Source organism: Sturnus vulgaris, chromosome 3 (genome assembly GCF_052056855.1).
Source record: "Sturnus vulgaris isolate bStuVul1 chromosome 3, bStuVul1.hap1, whole genome shotgun sequence".
Lineage (NCBI taxonomy): Eukaryota > Metazoa > Chordata > Aves > Passeriformes > Sturnidae > Sturnus > Sturnus vulgaris.
The window spans coordinates 71,702,623-71,721,904 of NC_142245.1; the positions used below are offsets into that span (position 1 = coordinate 71,702,623).

General features: G+C 38.4%; 1 protein-coding gene across 2 annotated transcripts in view; it reads right to left on the reverse strand.

Moving 5' to 3' along the window:
• CRYBG1 (crystallin beta-gamma domain containing 1) overlaps nucleotides 1–19,282 on the reverse strand; it is a 43,154-nt gene extending 23,872 nt beyond the window's left edge. Inside the window, exons 1-11 of one of the 2 annotated variants that reach the window (XM_088161947.1) lie at nucleotides 17,797–19,282; nucleotides 12,873–12,944; nucleotides 10,490–11,942; nucleotides 10,235–10,411; nucleotides 7,746–7,793; nucleotides 7,516–7,634; nucleotides 6,027–6,189; nucleotides 4,945–5,084; nucleotides 1,160–1,286; nucleotides 794–829; nucleotides 249–391 (exon numbers count right to left, since the gene is read on the reverse strand). In XM_088161947.1, the coding sequence (XP_088018073.1) occupies nucleotides 249–391; nucleotides 794–829; nucleotides 1,160–1,286; nucleotides 4,945–5,084; nucleotides 6,027–6,189; nucleotides 7,516–7,634; nucleotides 7,746–7,793; nucleotides 10,235–10,411; nucleotides 10,490–11,942; nucleotides 12,873–12,944; nucleotides 17,797–18,548 (3,230 nt within the window). In that variant the 5' untranslated portion in view covers nucleotides 18,549–19,282. The remainder of the gene's footprint in view (nucleotides 1–248; nucleotides 392–793; nucleotides 830–1,159; nucleotides 1,287–4,944; nucleotides 5,085–6,026; nucleotides 6,190–7,515; nucleotides 7,635–7,745; nucleotides 7,794–10,234; nucleotides 10,412–10,489; nucleotides 11,943–12,872; nucleotides 12,945–17,796) is intronic. The other variant, XM_014887894.2, reaches the window with a different exon arrangement.

Below are 19,282 nucleotides of genomic sequence, written 5' to 3' on the forward strand. Positions count from 1 at the left end.
ACAACAACAGCAACAACAGAGTCTGCATGTGAAAATGGACAATGGCCACTCCATGTTTTCATGAAGCAGATACAGATATGTGATATTTATTCTTTTCCTATGAATATTTTCAAGTTTAATCCTGGTGTATACCTCAACCCAAAAATTACAAAACCAAAATAAACAGGGACTGGATTAGACCACTGCAACTTCCAGCCTATGGAGTTACTACTTCAGCTGAAGGGTAAAAATCGCTTTTCCACACTTACACTCCTCCCAGCACTTTCATGGATCCCACTGATGTAAGTGGAAGTCTTGTCTTGTCTTCTGATTCCTTGTCATCAAGCATACAGATTTCTGATTCTATTTCCACACTTCTTCCTTCAAAGAAAGGCTTCTCATAAACAATTACCTGGAGTGGAAATGAAGTAAAAGAAGATTTGCAAGGATGATGAATTCTGAGAATAGACAGATTCCTTTGCATGGGCACACAGAGGGAGAATGAAAAATTATGGAATCAACTAGTGGGATCTCTCTCTCCTCTACAAGAGGCCTTTCCACTAGAGATGCAACATGAGGGGTTGAGCATTCATTACCCATCTGCATTATCTGGATTCCTATTAATACTGTCATATATGCATGTGATAGATGCAGAAAGGTGACAGAAGTTGCATTTTTATGGTGAGGTCACATACAAAGGGACTACCCAGTAAACCATCAGTAGTTGGTATCCAATCAAAGCATACTTATCTACCCATGTGTAGTTCATGTGCTGTAAAATAGCTTTGGACAATCAATACATACTGACTTTTACCTTTGGCTCCCCACTGAATTCAACTTTGCGACCACCCTGTTAAAAGAAAAAAAAAAGAAGAAAAAAATGAAGCTGTTCATGACTTAGACAAGTTATGGATGTCTCTAAGAGTCATCAATTCTTAAAAAAAGGCAGAACTAAGGTGAAACATTCCTTAAAGAGTGAAGTGAAAATAAAAGGTAAATTATGGCAGAGATGCATGCAATCAAATGTTGTAAGCTCAAGAGTTTTACAGATTAAAAATTTTGGGTTTTTTAAAAGAGTTTGATTTTTTTGTAAGTCTTGAAAAATGTAGCCACGTTAAATACATTATTTATAACACATAAACATAGGTCATTTAACTTGTAAGTAGTAACAGTAGTTTACCATTTTCAAGGGTCTCATGGACCTAATGTAGGCTTCCTTCTTCTCCCAGAATAATAAATTAGGATATTCACCAGGCTCCAACATTAACGGGACTCCCTGGAAACCAGGTTCTTCATAAAGAAGCCATCTAAACGTAGAGGGGGTAGAGAGACAAAAGCAAGACATAAAATCCCCAGAACATTTCTGAAGAGTAAAGAACAAGACAATATGCTTACTTTAGGAACTAGATCATTGTATCCTTAACAAAACTTTGTTTCTTTACCACCAAAACTGCCAGCTACAAGCTGGAATACTGACAAATTTCTGTGCTCCAAAGGAACCACTAATAACACATGCTTTTTATTTGACCAGGCCAAAAAACTCAAACCAGAACAGTGAACAATAAGAATTTGAGTCTCCTATCTGAAGGCAACCAGATTTAGACTGAAATATCAAGATTTAAGCTTATTCTTTTATTTTTTTAAATAGTTTTAAAGTGCAGAACCTATTTACAAGAAGTTTTAAAATCCCTACTAAACTTTATTTGTATTTGATGCAAAATCTGCTCAATAAAAAAGTTCTAACCTTAGATTGTTTACTAATACATAGAAAAACCTTAGACAACTCCTTAGAAATCTACTTCCTCATTGTTTATGTCTACTAATAAATCTACTTTGAAAGACATAACTTTGAGAATTCTTGATAGGGGCAGCAAAAAGTACTTTCTCAGAGCCTTTTCTCAGCCAGTCATCAGTTGCTGGAAACAAAGAACCATACTCTCTGCATAAGGATGTCAGAGTATTTCTTCAATTTAAATGTTCTGATCTCAGAGAAGTGCAGTGTGGAGCGGTATAAAACACATGAACAGCAACACCTTTTGCAGCCAACTCTTTAATTATATAAGGACTGTAATGTATAAATCTGGTGATACCAAAGAGTTTAAAATAATCCATCACTCTGTCACACATTAAAGGGAGATTCCAAGCTAATATAAACTGGCATGAATTTGTATCATTTCATTGCAGACACATGGCTCCAAGAAAGAAGAAAAGTGCTTTAGTTTTATTACCATTTATAACAAAGTTTGATATATTGTGTGCCTTGTATTCACACCACTCAGTAAGCCCTTGGCTTGTGGCTGGTCACACGTGGTGTTTCCAAGGGCTCTATAGTGGGGTAAATTCTGTTTATTACCTTAATATCAATGATTTCCATGAGGGGATTTGAGTGCTCCCTCAGCTGTTTTGCAGATGGCCAGAAGTTGGGTGGGAGTGTTGATCTGCTGAAGGGTAAGAAAGCTCTACAGAGGGATCTGGATCAATGGGATGAGGTTCAACACGGGAAAGTGCCAGGTCACAACATCCCCAAGCAGTGCTTCAGGACTGGGGAAGAGTGGCTGAAAAGCTGATTGGCAGAAAAAGACCTGGGGGTGCTGGTCAACAGAAGTTATACATAAGCCAGCTGTGCCCAGATGGCCAATGGCATCCTGGCCTGTATCAGCAACAGTGTGGCCAGCAGGAGCAGGGCAGGGATTGTCTCCTTGTACTCGGCACTGGTGATGCCGTACCTCAAATCCTATGTTTCAGGATCAGTTTGGGGCCCCTCACTACACAAAGGACATTGAGGGTCTGGATTGTATTGAGAAGGGGACAATGGAGCTGGTTAAAGGTCGGGAGCACAAGCACTCTTACTCTATCTAGTAAGAGTGGCTGAGGCACCTGGAGGTGTTCAGCCTGGAAAGAATGAGACTCTGGAGAGACTTCATTGCTCTTTACAACTGCCTTGAAAGGAGGTTGTAGCCAGGTAGTGACTGGACAAGAGGAAGTGGCTTCAAGCTGCACCTGTGGAGGTTTAGACTGGATATTAGGAAAAAATCATTCACTGAAAGAGCTGGAATCACTGGAACAGGCTGCTCAGGGGAGTGGTGGAGTCACAATCCCTGAAGGTATTTAAAAGATGTGCCGTAGTGGTGCTTAGGGACATGGTTTAGTGGTGGAATGGGCTGTGTTGGGTTAATGGTTAGACTGGATGGTCTTACTAAGGCCTTTTCCAACCTAAAGGATTCTATGAGTAACTTGCAAGAACTGACACACAGGGCAGAAACAAGGAGAGTGTACAGTCAGAAGATAAAGGTGCATTGACTCATTTTTGTTGGCAGCTTTTAACAAACAGCAATTAAGCATGAACACCGGGAAACTTTAAGATGATACAACCACACCCACATGGCAAGGTGACTCAGAGCCTCCCTCACCTGCCAATACAGTGAGCTATGTCATGCCTGTAAACTAAAGACAAAAAATCCCCTAACCCTGCAACATGCAAAAAAGCAGCAGCCATCTGCTGAATTTCTCATGGAAACAACTTCTTTCTGCACTGGACTAATAAACAGATATCTGAGAAAGACAGTTGAAAAATAATATATTTCACTTCCTAGTGAAAATATTAGTCTGCTTTCCTTCAGGGATACAAATGCAAGAGATATTGAGACAGCAAGAGTTTATGTGGATTTAGTAAAATAATACTGTTGCACTAATGCAAAATAAAGACAACTCAGATGTGCACAGGCTCTGCCTCCTTTCAAAAAAAGTTTGTAATTTTACTGGTCACAAATAGCTTTTAAGTGAGACATAAATAAAGTGGAGACGTAGATGAAGTGAATAAACAATCAACCTCCAAATAACATATCTGATTTCATTACTCTTGTGAGACATGTAATTTGGACTGAGGTTGCAGTTCACCAGAAATAACTTCCTGTCAGAGAACCAACTACTTGGACATGTTCAAATTTGTCTATATACCAAAATGCTTCATTATTTTCCCCACAAATCAAGGTGAAAATATTTACTCAGATAAAATACCCTTCACCTAACAACGGAAATGTCCATATATCATGTGGTAGATTTGAAAAATCTTTGCAGTGGTATGTAACACCTGCCTTCAGCCAGGCAGATTTTGGTAGTTAGACTATTTGCAGCAAGACAAGTGCTATCAGTGCCCAAACATAAGAGCTACCAACCAAGGTCTGTACACTCTGTAAGAAGTTCTGCAGGATGACTGGAAGTGGCTCCAGTTTCACTTTTTCTGAAGGAAGCCTCTCTCTTCTGCATACTTTTCCCAGTACTACTTTGAAGCATGTTTTCCATAACAATTTACAAGTTTGTTTATTAAGCCATGAAAAGTAATATTGGTACAATACCTGGATTCCTCCTGAGAGGCCTCCTTTCTCATAAAAGCTTGGTTCACAGTATTACCTTCCTAGCTCAGATGGCCGGATATTATTTCAAATAATATTTGTATTAAACATCACCATAAAAGCCCAGATCAAAATGCACTGTGAAATACAAGAATGTCACCTATGGACTCTCTAAAGCACTAAGTCTTAGTTTATAACAGAAGGACTTCAAAATTTTTCTTCTTTTAGTAGGACAAGTTCAAGTTTAGAAAAAAGCAAGTGGGAAATGTGGTCTTATTATTAACAGTTCATCCCAACTCTCACTTATGTTAAATTTGCCTGAATGAGGAAAAGCAAGAGAGGCAAACTCTTATTCCTTGGCTGCAAATACACAAGGGTTATTCAGTATTTACTACATGCAAGCAGAAAAAATATAGCTCTAACAAAACATTCTAGGTCAGACTCCCCAAAGGTAAAGCATTGCAGTGATGTAGTAACACTACTGTCAACAAATACTGCCAAAATATAGGACTAGAATAAATATAGCCTGCTCACAAGTCTGACAGGTGTAACCAATGGTTTAAAGCAAATTCCTTTCATTGCACTATGCATTCATACAGAGCTTCATACTTACATGCCCCAATGTACTTTAATAGAACAAGTCTTCTGAGTGGTTCCAAACACCCCTGTTTCTTCAGTGTCATCAAAAAAGGAAGTCACGATTCCTAACCCTTCAGGCTCTGTATACAAATCAATTCGGCAAACCCTGTAATCCTGAAAAATGAAGATCGCCATAATCACTTGATGTGTGCTGTGAAATCTGTAATTACTGTACATAACTGAATCAGTTTTGAAACACCTGTTTATTTTAAATTGCTTCCCCCCTTGTCAATTACTACTGCTATTAGGTGCCTACAATAAAAGTATAGCTAAGCCAGTTTGCCTGTCTCTGAACCAAGACAGTCAATCTCTAATCAGTATTTACATTGTTTACTTTCTGCCATCCAGGCAGGAATGCATCTTCTTTCATCAGTTAACATCTCCTCTAGCAAATTAAATCTTAAGATAGTACCAAACAAGCCATCCTTGAAGAGAACTGCATCTTAAACAAGAATTGTAGTTACAAGCAATATATATTCTTCCTTTTCTCCTTTCCTAGTCAAATAACTTTATAGCTTGTGCTTATTTTGGCAACCTGCAACTGCCACTACTTAACAGTAGGTTAAAAGTGCATGTAGAAAGGCTGTTCCATCACGTGTGAAACTTGCTGGTAGGTTTGCTCATACCAGGCAAACCAAAGTTGGGTGTTTGACATTGAAGTTTGCATTGAGTGCAAATTTAGTTTGTATTGGAAAAAACAGAAAAATCCGTATTTTGAAAATACTGAATTATTGATGGTTTTCTGGGATGCTTTTCCTGAGACTGACCAAACTACAAAGCACATGCTGCATGTAGCATTTTGATGGCTATTCTAATAAAGCTCACCAAGTTCTGTTCCTACCCTGTCCTTCTTCTTGATGTTACCAAAATCCCCATTGTGCAAAAGCCTCCACATGCATTTTGTGATTAAATGTGAAATTCAACATGGAAGATTGTTTCATGTACTTGTAGCTCATGTTACACTTGTGTCCTACTAGACCAATCACACTCTGTATCAGTATAAAACATCACTATACATTAAGAGCTATAAAAAAGTTTTTTACTTATACTACTTGCCTTAACAACGTGTTTGATTGAACCGATCACTGCAGGCTTTTGAGACTTGCAGTCGCTTTGCTCTTCAGAAGTACCTGCACCCCAAATATCTGTGAGTTCCAACTCTCCTTCTTCCAATGGAATAGAGGGGCCTTCAAAATTTGGTTTCTCATAGAGTATCCAGCTTAAAATAAATTTTTAAAAATCTAATTTTTCATGGTTCTTTATCAAGTGTGATTTGCAAAAATCATGTTCCCACTTAAAAATCCCTTCATACACAGTACTGTTTCCAAACCCTTGCCATTTCTCCAATACAGCTTATTCGCCCAACACTGCTGATGCAAGCCATTTTCAGTTTCTGTGATATCTTTAAAAACAACGATAAAACTAAAGATGTCTACTGCTGAATTGTGCTTGCACAAAAAACTCCTCCACCTTTTTAAATTGATAATTTGGGGCAACAAAGACTGCTGTCTCTGAATACCATACTTCGTGTGAGATACTAATCAGAACCAATTTGTACATCAGAAAACAATGACACTGCAGACTGCTGCATCATGTATAAACAGACAAGTTGCTTGGATCCTGTGAACATCACGGAGTTCCACAGCAGCTCGTATAGATATGCCAGAAGATAACTTCATTTTTAATGGCAGATTGGAATATATAACTAAAAAGAACTTTATCCATCTGCAAATACAAACCCTTCAATCAGGCTCGCAATGGAAGGATGAAAAATCCCCAAACCCAGTCCCTCTAGACCACGCTGGAAAAGACAACCCGGTTTACAGAGATCAAAAGGGTTTTTGTTCCAGTTTTATGAAGCTAAACAGCAATCGGTTTGCTTCCCAGTACCTCCTACTGCAGCTAGCCCTTGTGTCTGCACCTTACTATCAGATAATTACTTTTGAGAACCTGCTATTTGACTGCATTATAGCCTGGCCACAGTATAACTTGCCGTACTAGCCACACTACTAATGGCCCTTCTGTTGATGCTATGAAGAAAGCAGAAGACGAACTTGTTTTGAATTACTCTTGGGCAATACAGCTTTTAGAGCAAAATCCCTCCTTTTGTCAGAGAAACAGTCAATTATCTCTAAAGCACCATCTTATTCCTTTGGTCATGAAATAATCATGTAGGACCTGGCTTTAAACATATTTGCTAGCCCTTTTAACCCAATCCAAATACTATGCAAGAATCCCTAATGACCAGAGAGGTTGAAGGGCAAAATCGGTGGACAGAATCTGTCATTTCAACCCACACCTATGCCCAGTGAAATCTCGCACCCTGCCAGATGGTAACACTCACTCAATTAGTCAGAAAAAAAAGGTTTTCCAGCTTAGAACTTCCTGTTGCAGAGGTAAAATGCCCTATTTCTTGCTCACAGCTGTTCATGTTACGTTGCCTTTTACAAGGCAGACTTACTGTGAATCATATGCCAGTTCTGTTTCAAAACATTTTTGGATAGAGTAAAAATCTTTGTATAAAGAGTAAAAATTGATCTCTTACCATCCTCTGATGACTTTAACTAAAATTGTTGGTGACAGAACCCAAGAAGTGCAATCTGGAACATCATGGAAAACTTCAATGCCAGCTTTTTGACAGTCTGAGTCACAGTATATCACCAGCTATGTTAAAAAGAAACAACAAAACAGAAAAGCACACCAGTAACATATAGTTCTATCTTCCTAAGCTTTAAATATAGAAAAGAACAGTAAAACTATTAAAATTGAACTTACCTTGCCAGGTCTGGGATTGATTTTACTTTGTCCATTTCTTGGAAGTGTCTAATAGACAGTGAGAAGAGAAATATCACAAAAAACCACCACAAAATTAAAAACATTTTCAATAAAGATATTCAGCTATAAAAAAGGGCTAGTAGAACAAAATAAAAACTACTCTGAATAGTAAAAGCTGGTAACCTTTCAACTATACTTACCTATCCCTTCAATCTCTACTCCCCCTTGCAGAGCAGCATCTTGTCACAAATGTACAAATTTATACGCTTTTTTAAAACTCTGAATTATCATCTCACTGAAGTCTACTAACCTCAGATTTGAAATGCTTTAATATTGTCCTGATCAGCTTCCTATATATTCCAGGAGTTTAATACCAAGAGACTACTTTAAAAAGTGCCACTGATAAAGTACATGCTGTACAATGATACAGATGAGTTTAAATGTCTAAAATTATCAAGCTGTAAAGCATGATGTATTTTGAAGGAATATATGATAATACTTAGGATGCAGGATGGCACATATATGTATGAGCTAACTAGCATAATCAATTTTGTGATGAACACCTTGTAACAGGTTTCCTCATAGAGCGTGAGACTGCACTAAGTGATAAACTAAAAATATTCAGAACAAATAAAGCACACTGAGGTATACAACATCTCAAACAAAGTTGAAGTAAAGCAGTAAATTATATGATATAGAATATATGGGAAAGCTGTGGTTGCATCATGTCATCTTCAGACAAATAAAGCAAGCATTGAAATTACGTGTTTGGTTTCCTAGCAAGGACAGGAGTGCTCATTCTGGGACAGGGTCCTGCTCTTCTAGGAATTATACACAAACAAAAAGACAAAACCAGATCCTGCCCCTAAATAGATAACCAGCAACACGTGCAAGGAATTAAGGATAACATAGTAGTTAATATGCAGAGCAGGCAGTGGTCGCAAGACAGCTCTTAACCACCACCAGGTTTTTGTAGGCATCATCAAGACATGTTGAAGCACGACTGGTTTTTTAGCCTGCGCTTCAATTCCAGTTAAAACTTGTTCTGTGTTTTGAGGAATGACAAAGTCATTGTTTTGGGCTGCCCTTGTTCTTTCCTTCACATTACCCACTAGCCATTGCATCATCATTTTCTTAGTCAGTGGAAGATGCACAGCAGGTTCATCTCACAGAAACATTTTTGATTCCTAACTTGAGCAAAGCAATTCAGCCAGCAACAGTGCCACAGAAATTCAGAAACCTTTTGAAGCCCTAAGGGATTCTCTCAAGTGCAGTCTTAGGTATGTACACACTCCACTGCTATATTAGGCCTCCACACTCCACTGCAAAGTTGAGACCCACTCAAGAACAACAGTTTAAGCAGCAAAAACCAAACTAAGACAGTACTAGACATTTAGCTTTAAATTCAATTTTTTGAATCCAAGCAGTATCAGAGTAAGAAAGCATCTTTAACTGGTAACATAAATCTACACTACTGTAAATAACTCTCCAGTTTTCATCTCCACTCCAATTAAGAAAACTTCCCATAAGAGAAGAAGCTACATTCTCAAAACTGCAAGGTATCAGGGATGGCTGTCTCCTGCAACGTGACAAAAAAAGGAGCTAATTCTACAACCCTATGCCTTTTAGTAGAACTGTTACAGCAGATAACCATTAGTTTTGGAAAGTATTTCTCAAACTTCTTAGATGCTGCTTCAATTCCACAGGTCAGTTCATGCAGCTATTAAACTTGAGAAAACACATTTATTCCCATGATTCTTAGATCTGCTAATTAAAGTTTTCCTCTGAGGTCACAATAAGGGCTTACATTAACAGAAATAGCAAATACTACACAACATTGGTTCATCATTTAAAAAAAACAGAAATTACAAATATATTCCATACAAAGTTGCTTTGAGGGGAAAACTTAAGTCTGTCTTCAGTCATGAAGAACAGATGCTTGTTATATTACCCGGGGACAGCCCTCCACGGTAGCAGCACTTTCAATAATCATTCCTATCCAGTTCTTAAAGTATTCTTAAAGAACATATATTTTTCTCCCAATGCATGGGAATACAACAGAGGGCTAAAATAAAAAATTTTCTCTGTTACTTATTTAACGGTACAATGGCTGAATATCTTGTTGGAAGACAGATTACTTCAACAGAAGTTTTCTGAAGTTCACAGAAAGCATTCTAATAATTTGCAATAAAAAACTAAAGTTAGCATAAGATTTGTTTCAATATAATACAAAATCAAGTATGAAGACATTACTAAAATGCTTTTCGTTCATATTTGCAAAAAGTCTCAAAATAAAGACCTCTTAACCATGTTGATAGATGTCATCTCATTTTCAGATAAAACAGGTACCATATCTAAGTTCACCTCAATGTATTTGTAATCTATATATATCCCAAAGAGGGGAAACAAAACAATGTATGCACATTGTCTATCAAAAACATAAAAGCTGGATAACTTTGCAGGCAGCCTTTTAAAAACACAATACTTACATCCACATCTAATAAACCAGGGGGGACATTTGATTCATATCTGCTTGTTCCTAACCAGCTTGAAAAACTTTTCTCAGGGTTGCCATAGTTGGGCATTTGTAAACTTAGGTCTTTTTTGGCACTATCTGCTTGCAGGTACTTCTCCACAAAACTTGGAAACTTCGTATCTGAAAGAGACTGAATTGCAAAATCAAAATTAACACTCATTCAACAGGTAGACAAACATTGTTTCATTTCCGGAATGATCTTTATTACCTCAGATTTTTGAGGCATGATGAATGGCCCAGAAACATCCTGTTGTAAAGGAGGCATCCCTGAGGAGTCAGTTGCAAAAGCTGTTGTGTTATTTAGTGAAGTGACAGAAGGGCTAAAAAACTTTTCTTTAGAAGACAGCAAGCTTGAGAAGAGGGAGCTTTTTTCAAGCCGTGATCTCTTAATTTCACCATCTGTACAATCAATGTTCTCTTTCCCGTTTATTTCATGAGGAAAGGCAGGTTCCTCTCTACATGACTGCAGAGCTTTGAATATGATACTCTGCTCTGTTGATGCACGCTTGGGCCTGACTCTGGCTATTGTTTCCAGGCTTTGCATTTTAATTTGTTGTGTTGGTAACAGATCCTGTGTTTTTTCCCTCCTCAGCCCCAAACCAAAAGTAAATACACTAGGATCAAATATTTTCTCTAAGTTGTCTTCATGAATGGGAGGCATTGCAAAGTGGGGTGCTGGAGACTTTGGAAGCTTTGACCTCTTCTTTTTCTGGGGTAAACAAACTGAGCTGTCTAAGTTTTTTATAGTTTCAGCAAACTTCTTCATGTCAGATGGGGAATCAAAAATGGTGTCATCTTCAGCAGATCCATTACAGGTTTTGCCTGGGCTCTTTCGTGCATTGGTGCTGTGCTCTGATTCCAGTATACTGTCTTGATTGCTGTCATCATACTGCAGTGCTGCAAAGTCCAAATCTCCTGGCTTTACCTTTTTATCTCCATTCTCCATCTTCTTAAATTCTGATCTGGAAACTTGATGAGATGGTAGAGGATATTTATCATTATTGCAAGGTGATAATGCTTCTGTGTTTGGCAGCACTTTTTCTTCGTTTCTATGGAATTCTGAGCTTGTGTAATTTCTTTGGTAGAAAGGATCTTGAGTATTTTCACTTTTAACAGGTGAGTGCAAAGGCAGTTTAAAAGGTGAACTTTCTTTCTTTGCTGTGGTTAATTCTGGTTCTGGTTGCTTCAGAGAGACACTACCAGTATCACTTTTGCTGCTTTGGTTAAAAAGAGATATGGCAGCTTTTACTTTAAGTTCTGTTGTCTTCCCAATATCCTCGTAAGAGGCAAAGCTTTCTTCATTTTTCCCTTTTAAATCCGCAGTGGTTTCTTTCTCCAGTGTGCCATTCTCAAATAACTTCTGGCGACTGCTTTGCTTATTTAGTGTTTTATCAGGCTGTTCATTTTCTTTAGATTGTTTTCCAAATTTAAGCTTTGCTCTGCCAACGAATGTGCTTGGTACAGCACTATTTTTTAAAGCAGGGATGTCAGTAGGCCTCTGGCTCTGGTTAGCACATTTGTTTTCAAACAAGGAAATTTTGTTGGCAATGTTGCTGTTAGTTTTATTAACTGGTTTTTCAAGTGTCTCCTGCTCACCTTCTAAACTGTCTTGATTCGTAGGTGTTTTAAAATTCAGCTCTATGTTCTTCGGTTTGGCTGGACTACAGGAGGCAAAGTGACACAGAGTGACATCTTTAATTAATCTTGAACAGGCTTGTAACAATTTTCAAAACATAAAGTGTAGAATTATAAACCACAGACTTTCTCAAAGATTCTCAAAAGGAATCAACTAAAAGGGGAGTAACTACATGGATTTAAAAATTAGACACTAAGTAAGAAGTATATATTTCAAACATATACTTAGTTCTTTAAGGTTAGGAAAACAAACACAGAAGCCTACAGCATCTGCAGTTGAGGCAGAGAACCCAACTACTTATGACTGACAGACATTAAAATTTAGTAGTGAATAGGCAAAATAAATTATAAACATGCAATTCCCTACAGAGTTTAGAAAACAAATCCCAATTCATTAAGGTGATAATGAGTTGGTTAATATTTGCATATTCTCTCCAATGAGTTTTGAAGACATCTGCCCAGATTCTTTGCAGCCTTTACATCTACACTGCAGAAGCAACCTCAAACTGAGTGAAAGAACTCTTCCACTCTCATGAATGCTAGCAGAAAATGTTAACTGTTCCCAAGCACTGCATCACCACCTTAGCTAAGCGAACACCACATGGGAGGACTCTTCCACTTCCTTCAGGCAGACTTAGCTAACAATTTAAATTGTATAAACTAAATCTAATAATTTTACAGGAATTGAATTTGGAAACACGAAACTTTTCTATCAGAGTGGACAGAAAAGCATGTACAGGTAGGTGCACACAGTACTCCTGTGCTATGGCAGAAGGCTGATGATGCACAGCTGAGTGTTTCAAGCTCTTTTCTCTGAATACCTACAACCAGGAAAATTATTTGTCTACGTAACTTGCTACTGCATATTGTAAAGTATGAACAGATGTGAAGATGCAAGGCAGATGGCTCAAAATTCATCAGTCAGATCTAAAGAGTGTCAAGGAGCCCATCATCACCTCAAAGACAGTCCTGTTCTCCAAAGAGGAATCTGGGGACACTCAACAGTAGGAGGACAGGTAGAAACCGCCCTACATGAAAATTGACAAAGGTGGGAGATAAAAAGAAAATAGCTTGCAGCAATCTCCAGGGTCCCAAATGCTCAACCAATCAATGGATGATTCTGGTATTTCAGTGCTTTCTTTTTTTAACCTACACAAACTGTGTTCACTAAGTTATCAGGCAGCTCTTTAGCCCAAGAAAGAGGTGTGACATACAGGAACAACTCAAAAAGTGAGATCCTTTCCCCTCTTCCTCAAGTAATCCATCCCAAGTAAGAAATTAAGCCCTTCTAATGCAAGACTCTCCACTGCACAAACTTTATTTCTTGGGAATACCATAAGGAACAAACTAACTGAAATACCAGGAGAATTCAAAAATTTTTACCTACAAATCTATACATAGAAAAACTGTTAAAAATCACAGAATCATAGACTATTAAGAGGCTGCAATGGATCTTAAAAGATCATTTAGCCCCAACTCCTCTGCCATGGGCAGGGACACCTCCCATTAGACCAGGTTGCTCAAAGCCTTATCCATCCTGGCTTTTAACATTTCCAGGGCTGGGGCATCCTCAACCTCCCCAGGCAACATTTTGTAGTGTTTCCCCACCCTCACAGTAAAAAGTTTCTTCCTAATATCCAACATAAATTTCCTGTCTCTCAGTTTGTACCCAGTACTCCTTGCCCTATCATTACAGTTCCTGGCAGAGTCCCTTTTCAGCTTCCCTGTAAATCCCCCCCTTTCCTTCTTATCATCATGTAATTTCTGAGAAGACTTCCCAACACTGCTTCCTGTAACTACCAGTCTCTTCAAGCTAGTTCACAACTGGAAGGCTCTTATGAAGAATGCATGATCAATAGAAGAGGAAATAGCAAACTTAAAATCCACTGGCCATACTTCAGATAGGTACTAATAAAACACTTGGAAAACGTAAGGAAAAACAGAAAAACAAAATGTTCCTGAAAGAGGGACGATATGAAGGGAACTATCATACAACATAAAAATAAAATAGATTAAGGCACTACTTTTCATTTGAACCACAACTGTATTTTCCTAAACTTTTGAAAGTTAAATTATTCTATGACTTTTCTCTTTGGAAAATGAATACGAGTTGCAAGGGACCTCTAAAGATCAGCTAACCCAGCTTCCTATTCAAAACAGGGAGAGCTTCAAAGTTTGATAAAGTTCCTGAAGGCTTTGTCTGACCAAGTTTTGAATAACTTCAAGGGTCAAGATTTCACAACCTTCCTAGCAAAGCATTGCAGCAGGGTGGCCACTGTCGCTGTGAATTATTTTTTATTTATATCCCATTAAAACTTCACTATTACAACTTGCAGCTGTGGCTGTTGTCCCTTCACTCCACAGCTCAAGGAAAAATCTGGCTTTGCCTTCTCTATAGACAGTGAGAGATGACTGGGTTTTGCCTGTATCCTTCTCTTCTCTCTGGTGAAGAAACCAAGCTGCTTCAGCTTCTCCTCATACATGATTTGCTCCAGAGCTGTCACCTTCTTTAATGGCTCACTGCTGGACTCATTCCAATTTGGGCACATCTCTCTTATACCAGAAGAGAGTTGGAAAGGGAGGAAGGGCTACAACTCAACAGAGTGACCCAGATGTAGACTCATGAGCACAAAGTACCTTGTCCTTGACCTGCTGACTATGCCCCTGCCTATGGAGCACAGCACAAGCTTAACCTTCACCTGGTATGATGATGCACTACTGACATGAGCTGAACTTCCTGCTCACCAAGACCGTTCATATTCTTTTCTGATTAGAAAAAGATATACTTATTCTTTTCTTTTACCTGTATTTTCAAGAGGTAATACTAACGGCCCAATTATCTTAACAAATTCATTCCCATACCACCCTTTTGTCAGCCTGTCACTTGCACTACTACATGCATTTATTTCAATGTAACAATACATATCTTCCCCATAAAATCCATGTCTCTCTGTATGCCCTGACACAAGTAAGTTTAATGGCTAACAGTGATACTTATCAGCCACACCTAAAACCTATTTTAAATAAAGAGCTCACCCCTCAAAGGTATAGTTTCAAGCTTTGCAAATTTATGCAGAAGCAACCACTTCAACACTTTGTATTTTGTATTCCCCAGTATTTCTGCACAGCAGCAGCAGACAAAGAGCATGAAAAAGCTCAACCCTGCAGCTCCACTCATTACAGCTGGCCTCCTCTAATCTTTTCATTACACCTTTTCCACACTACAAAATAGTGATTTTAAATACAGCCAAAAGATGCACTTTATTGCAAGAACTGAGTTTCTAAGCTTGTTTAAAAGATATTGTTTCAGTACTCTTTAAGCCTCTCATCTCATATGGGGAAAAAACTTAACAGTACAAATGCTTTCCTACAGAAAGTCCAGTGTGGTTGATTCTTACTATCCATGCCTGATCTGCAACGCCAGGAACAAGCAGGCACAAGAGAAATACCAATGTCCTTCTCTTTGGCTACACCTTGCAGCTAAACTGTGGAAGCAAGCAGTTAAACCTCTCCCAACAGTCACAAAAGGAAGGTGAGTCACACATAAAACATGCAACTGGTGCCAGAAAAACACTGATGGCAAAATATCAGATTGAGGTGAGCAAGGAAAAACGGCATGTGAAAAGAGAAGAATAATTCAACAAGTGGGCTTAAATGTAAAGGCAACTACAAAACCATGTCTGAACATAAAGAATCACAACTGAAACCAAGTTTTCCGCTCAGCACATCAAAGTAACTACTGCCTGAGGTTTTATTTGCCAATTACGATTTACCATCAACCTCATTTTAGTCTCATATCTGATGGATTTCCCTTTCAAAAGCTAGAAGCAAAGTATCCTGTAACTTTCAAGTTATCCAGTACACTAACATAAAATGGAGAAAAGAGAGAAAATGCTGCCTTTATTTACAGGAAACCTGCATTTCTGGAGGTGATTGGAGAAACTGACCTGTTTTGAAATTGTTTCTAAAGAAACTTGTTTCCCAGAATTGGCACAATGTCATTAGTAAGAGACATCATGCATTTTTAAGGGAGAACTACTTGTATTATATAAAATCCATCTTACAAGGAGCCATGGAATCCCTACGTAAATGGGTATTCTTCAGCCAGAAAGGAATTCATATGAACTACTTAACAATAACTTTTTGAAAGCTTTGAAAATGAAAAAGTTACCTGTTCAAAGCAATAACTAGAGATCAAAACCACACCATCTTCTAGTAATCACCATCCTTTCCTTTCCCATTTTATAGCACCTTAATCCACATCCAGGTTTACAGATCATACGTTCTAATGAATGACTATAAATTACACCAGATCACCTGAGCACGTAACTCTGGCTAAAGAAATGGTGTGGTGCTGTGCAATGACTGCAATGTTGCCGGCAACACAGCAGTCCCCACCCAGGGCTAAAGTTCCTATAGCAGCAGATAAGGCCAAGACACAGCGTCACACACTCCACAAAATGGGATGAAATAGAACGGGCTGTTTATTCCTTAAAATTCAGTCTTTCAGACAGGACACTTGTCTGTTAATTTATGAGTACAGTAAAAGAAAATTCACTGTACAGCAAGCCCAGGAGATACACAGAAAAAATGAAATCCAGCTGTGCAGGCATGTATAACTTCATCATCACTAACGACAGTGACACAGAGAAAAGACAATATGAAAGCTACCTTTCCTTTGAAGCTGTGAAGATACAAAGAGTTTAAGATTTGTGACCTATACTGCCAGATGGCAAAGCATCACCACGCACAAAAATGGCACAGTTTAACTTTCAGTACCAGGCTTTTTAAACTTAAGTTACAAATTAACAACTCAGATGTAGAGCACTACAAATTGTGCAAAGGAAATTGCTCCTGTGCTTCTCAGATGTGGGAAGTGTAATTGGAAACCAACGTGTCTCTGAAACCATCACCTTGATGGTTTCATCACTCCACATCCCTCCAACACAACAACAATCATGAATGCTCAGTGTACCTCAGGTGAGCCTACAGGATTCAGTGTACCTCAACACCTGTAACTGAACATGCCAAAATGAAGAGTGCAATAGCACACAGTACACAGCCGTGACAACCAAACAACAGAAATGAGTAATGCAAACAAATCATTCCCTGTGAATGAGAATGCAATAGTAGCCAACTAATCAATCACTGGTCTCATACTAGCGGTAGTGGTGAACTTTATAAATACAGCTGCTTCTTTATAATCCTAAAGAAAGCTCTGTCTGAAAGTTTCTTCAAGTGTAAAATCAAAACCTAAAAACTAATGTCTGCATAATCCTGCAAATACTTGATCTTATTCACATGCATCAAAATTTAAATGATTCATCCTGCACATACTTAAGTAAGCAACTGTATGTATTCAAATCTCTGGAGTGTGATCTATCATATCATTTGAACAATCAAGTTCTACATCACATCCTACATTTCTTCATAAAATAATAGCAAAACTTAGGTTGTTTCATAGAAAACTTGAACACATTTCTTATTCAAAAATTTTCACACACAAAATCTTCAACCACATTCTGATCCGGTTACAGAGAGAAAAATTACATTAAGCTCAACAATAGATGAATTAATCTGATCCACAACGATGATGACTGAGCAGTTTTTATATATGTTAAATTATTCCATATAATGGAATTGACAAAGACATTCCCTATCCATTTCAAAAATGAAAGGAATGAATTACTTTTCTAATACATATAGACTGCAGTGCTTGTTAAGTGGTAGCTTTAATTATGGCAACTTTTTTTTTTTAAAGGCAGTTCTTAATTGAAAACAATTTAGACAGGTACACAGCTAGTACTTCCATAGAATTCTACACACAGATACAAGCAAAATTACAGCTACAAGGACAAGGTAAACCAGTTTGTTACTTACAGGCTGATCTTTGTCGTGACTGTTCTGGAAGCATCCAAACTCTTCAGCTTTGAGGTGTCTAAATCAGAATTTGTCTGTCTTTCAGCTGACAGACACAGGTCTCCATTTTTAATCCCATCAGTATGCAAGAAAGCTCTTCCATCGGGACCATTACCATGCTTTACTGTCTTGGTATCATTTCTGCCTTCAGCAACCACCAAGGCATTGTCTTCTGTCTTAGCAACCAAAGCAGCTTTGGGAGACTCCAAACTGTCTTCACCAAAAGCCACAGGTACAGCTCCCTTTTCCACTGAAGTTCTTTTTGTTACTGGGTTAGTCTCTGGTGATGCTAAAGGTTGCCTTTTTGAAGAGTAATCTTTCACTTGACCCTTCAAACCAGTAGGGGAAATGGGTACAGTATCCGACTGATTCTTTTTATATGATCTTCTCTTTGCAGAGGTTGTGTTTGAGACCTGCTGCTTGCTCTTATCAGCTTCAGCTTTAGATGCCCCTTTGTGAGCAGATGCAACTTTTAGGTCCTGATTACTACCTGAGGAAGAGGAATTTCTTTCAGGAGTCTGTTGAAGAGACCTCACTTTTCGTTCAGAGTTTATTATCTTGTCTGAAAACACCTCAGAATGGGCATCATCCTCAAAAACAGATTCTTCTCTTGCAGTGTTCTCAGTCTGATTTTTCTCTCCATTTGGAATGTCACTAGACGACTGCGACTTCCTCCGTTTTCCAGATCTTTTACTAGCAGATTTTTTATCCATTGTGTCCAAATCACTACAATTTTCTTCTGATATAAGAGTCACGGGTTCATTAAGGAGTTCGTCTGTTTTTCTTAGATAGATATCAACTGTTAACACTCTAGCAGAATATGTGTGTTCACTCGCTGCAGATTCCAACTCGTATGGCAAATCCTTTGGTTTTGCATGCCCAGGCTCCTCAGACACCCACGTGTTCACAAGCTGCTTGTGACTTAAGATACTCTTCTCTAAGTCTTCACTAGACAAATTTCTCAAGCTCTGTATGAAATCTGGAGTTGTGGAATTATTTATATCTGTGATGGATTCTCTCTCCAACTCCAGAGTTTCCACATCCAGGCTGCTCTCACCGAAAGAGTTTTTAATGGTTTCACTGCTGCCACTCCAATCTGCTGACCACTCGCTGTCAGAAGAGACTCCCCTACTACTCCATTCTGAAATCGTGTTGTGATACAGCGGTCTTACTTCCCCACTGAAATTATATTCCTGTGCCTCAGAAAGGGCACTTACGTTTCTCACTTGTGTCTGTACTTGAGGAGCTTCGTGTCCTTCTTTGAAGTGCCTACAGTACACTGCCTGCGCCCCGTGAGGAGAACCTGACCTCTCACCCTTATGATGCGAAGTGTATTCTAGTGAACTTTTGACATTTTTTCTCTTCCCTGTACCAAACAAATTCCCAAGTCTTTCCAAAACAGGTTTCTTTTTATTTTCTTCTCTGGAAGAATCTGGAAGATGTGAGG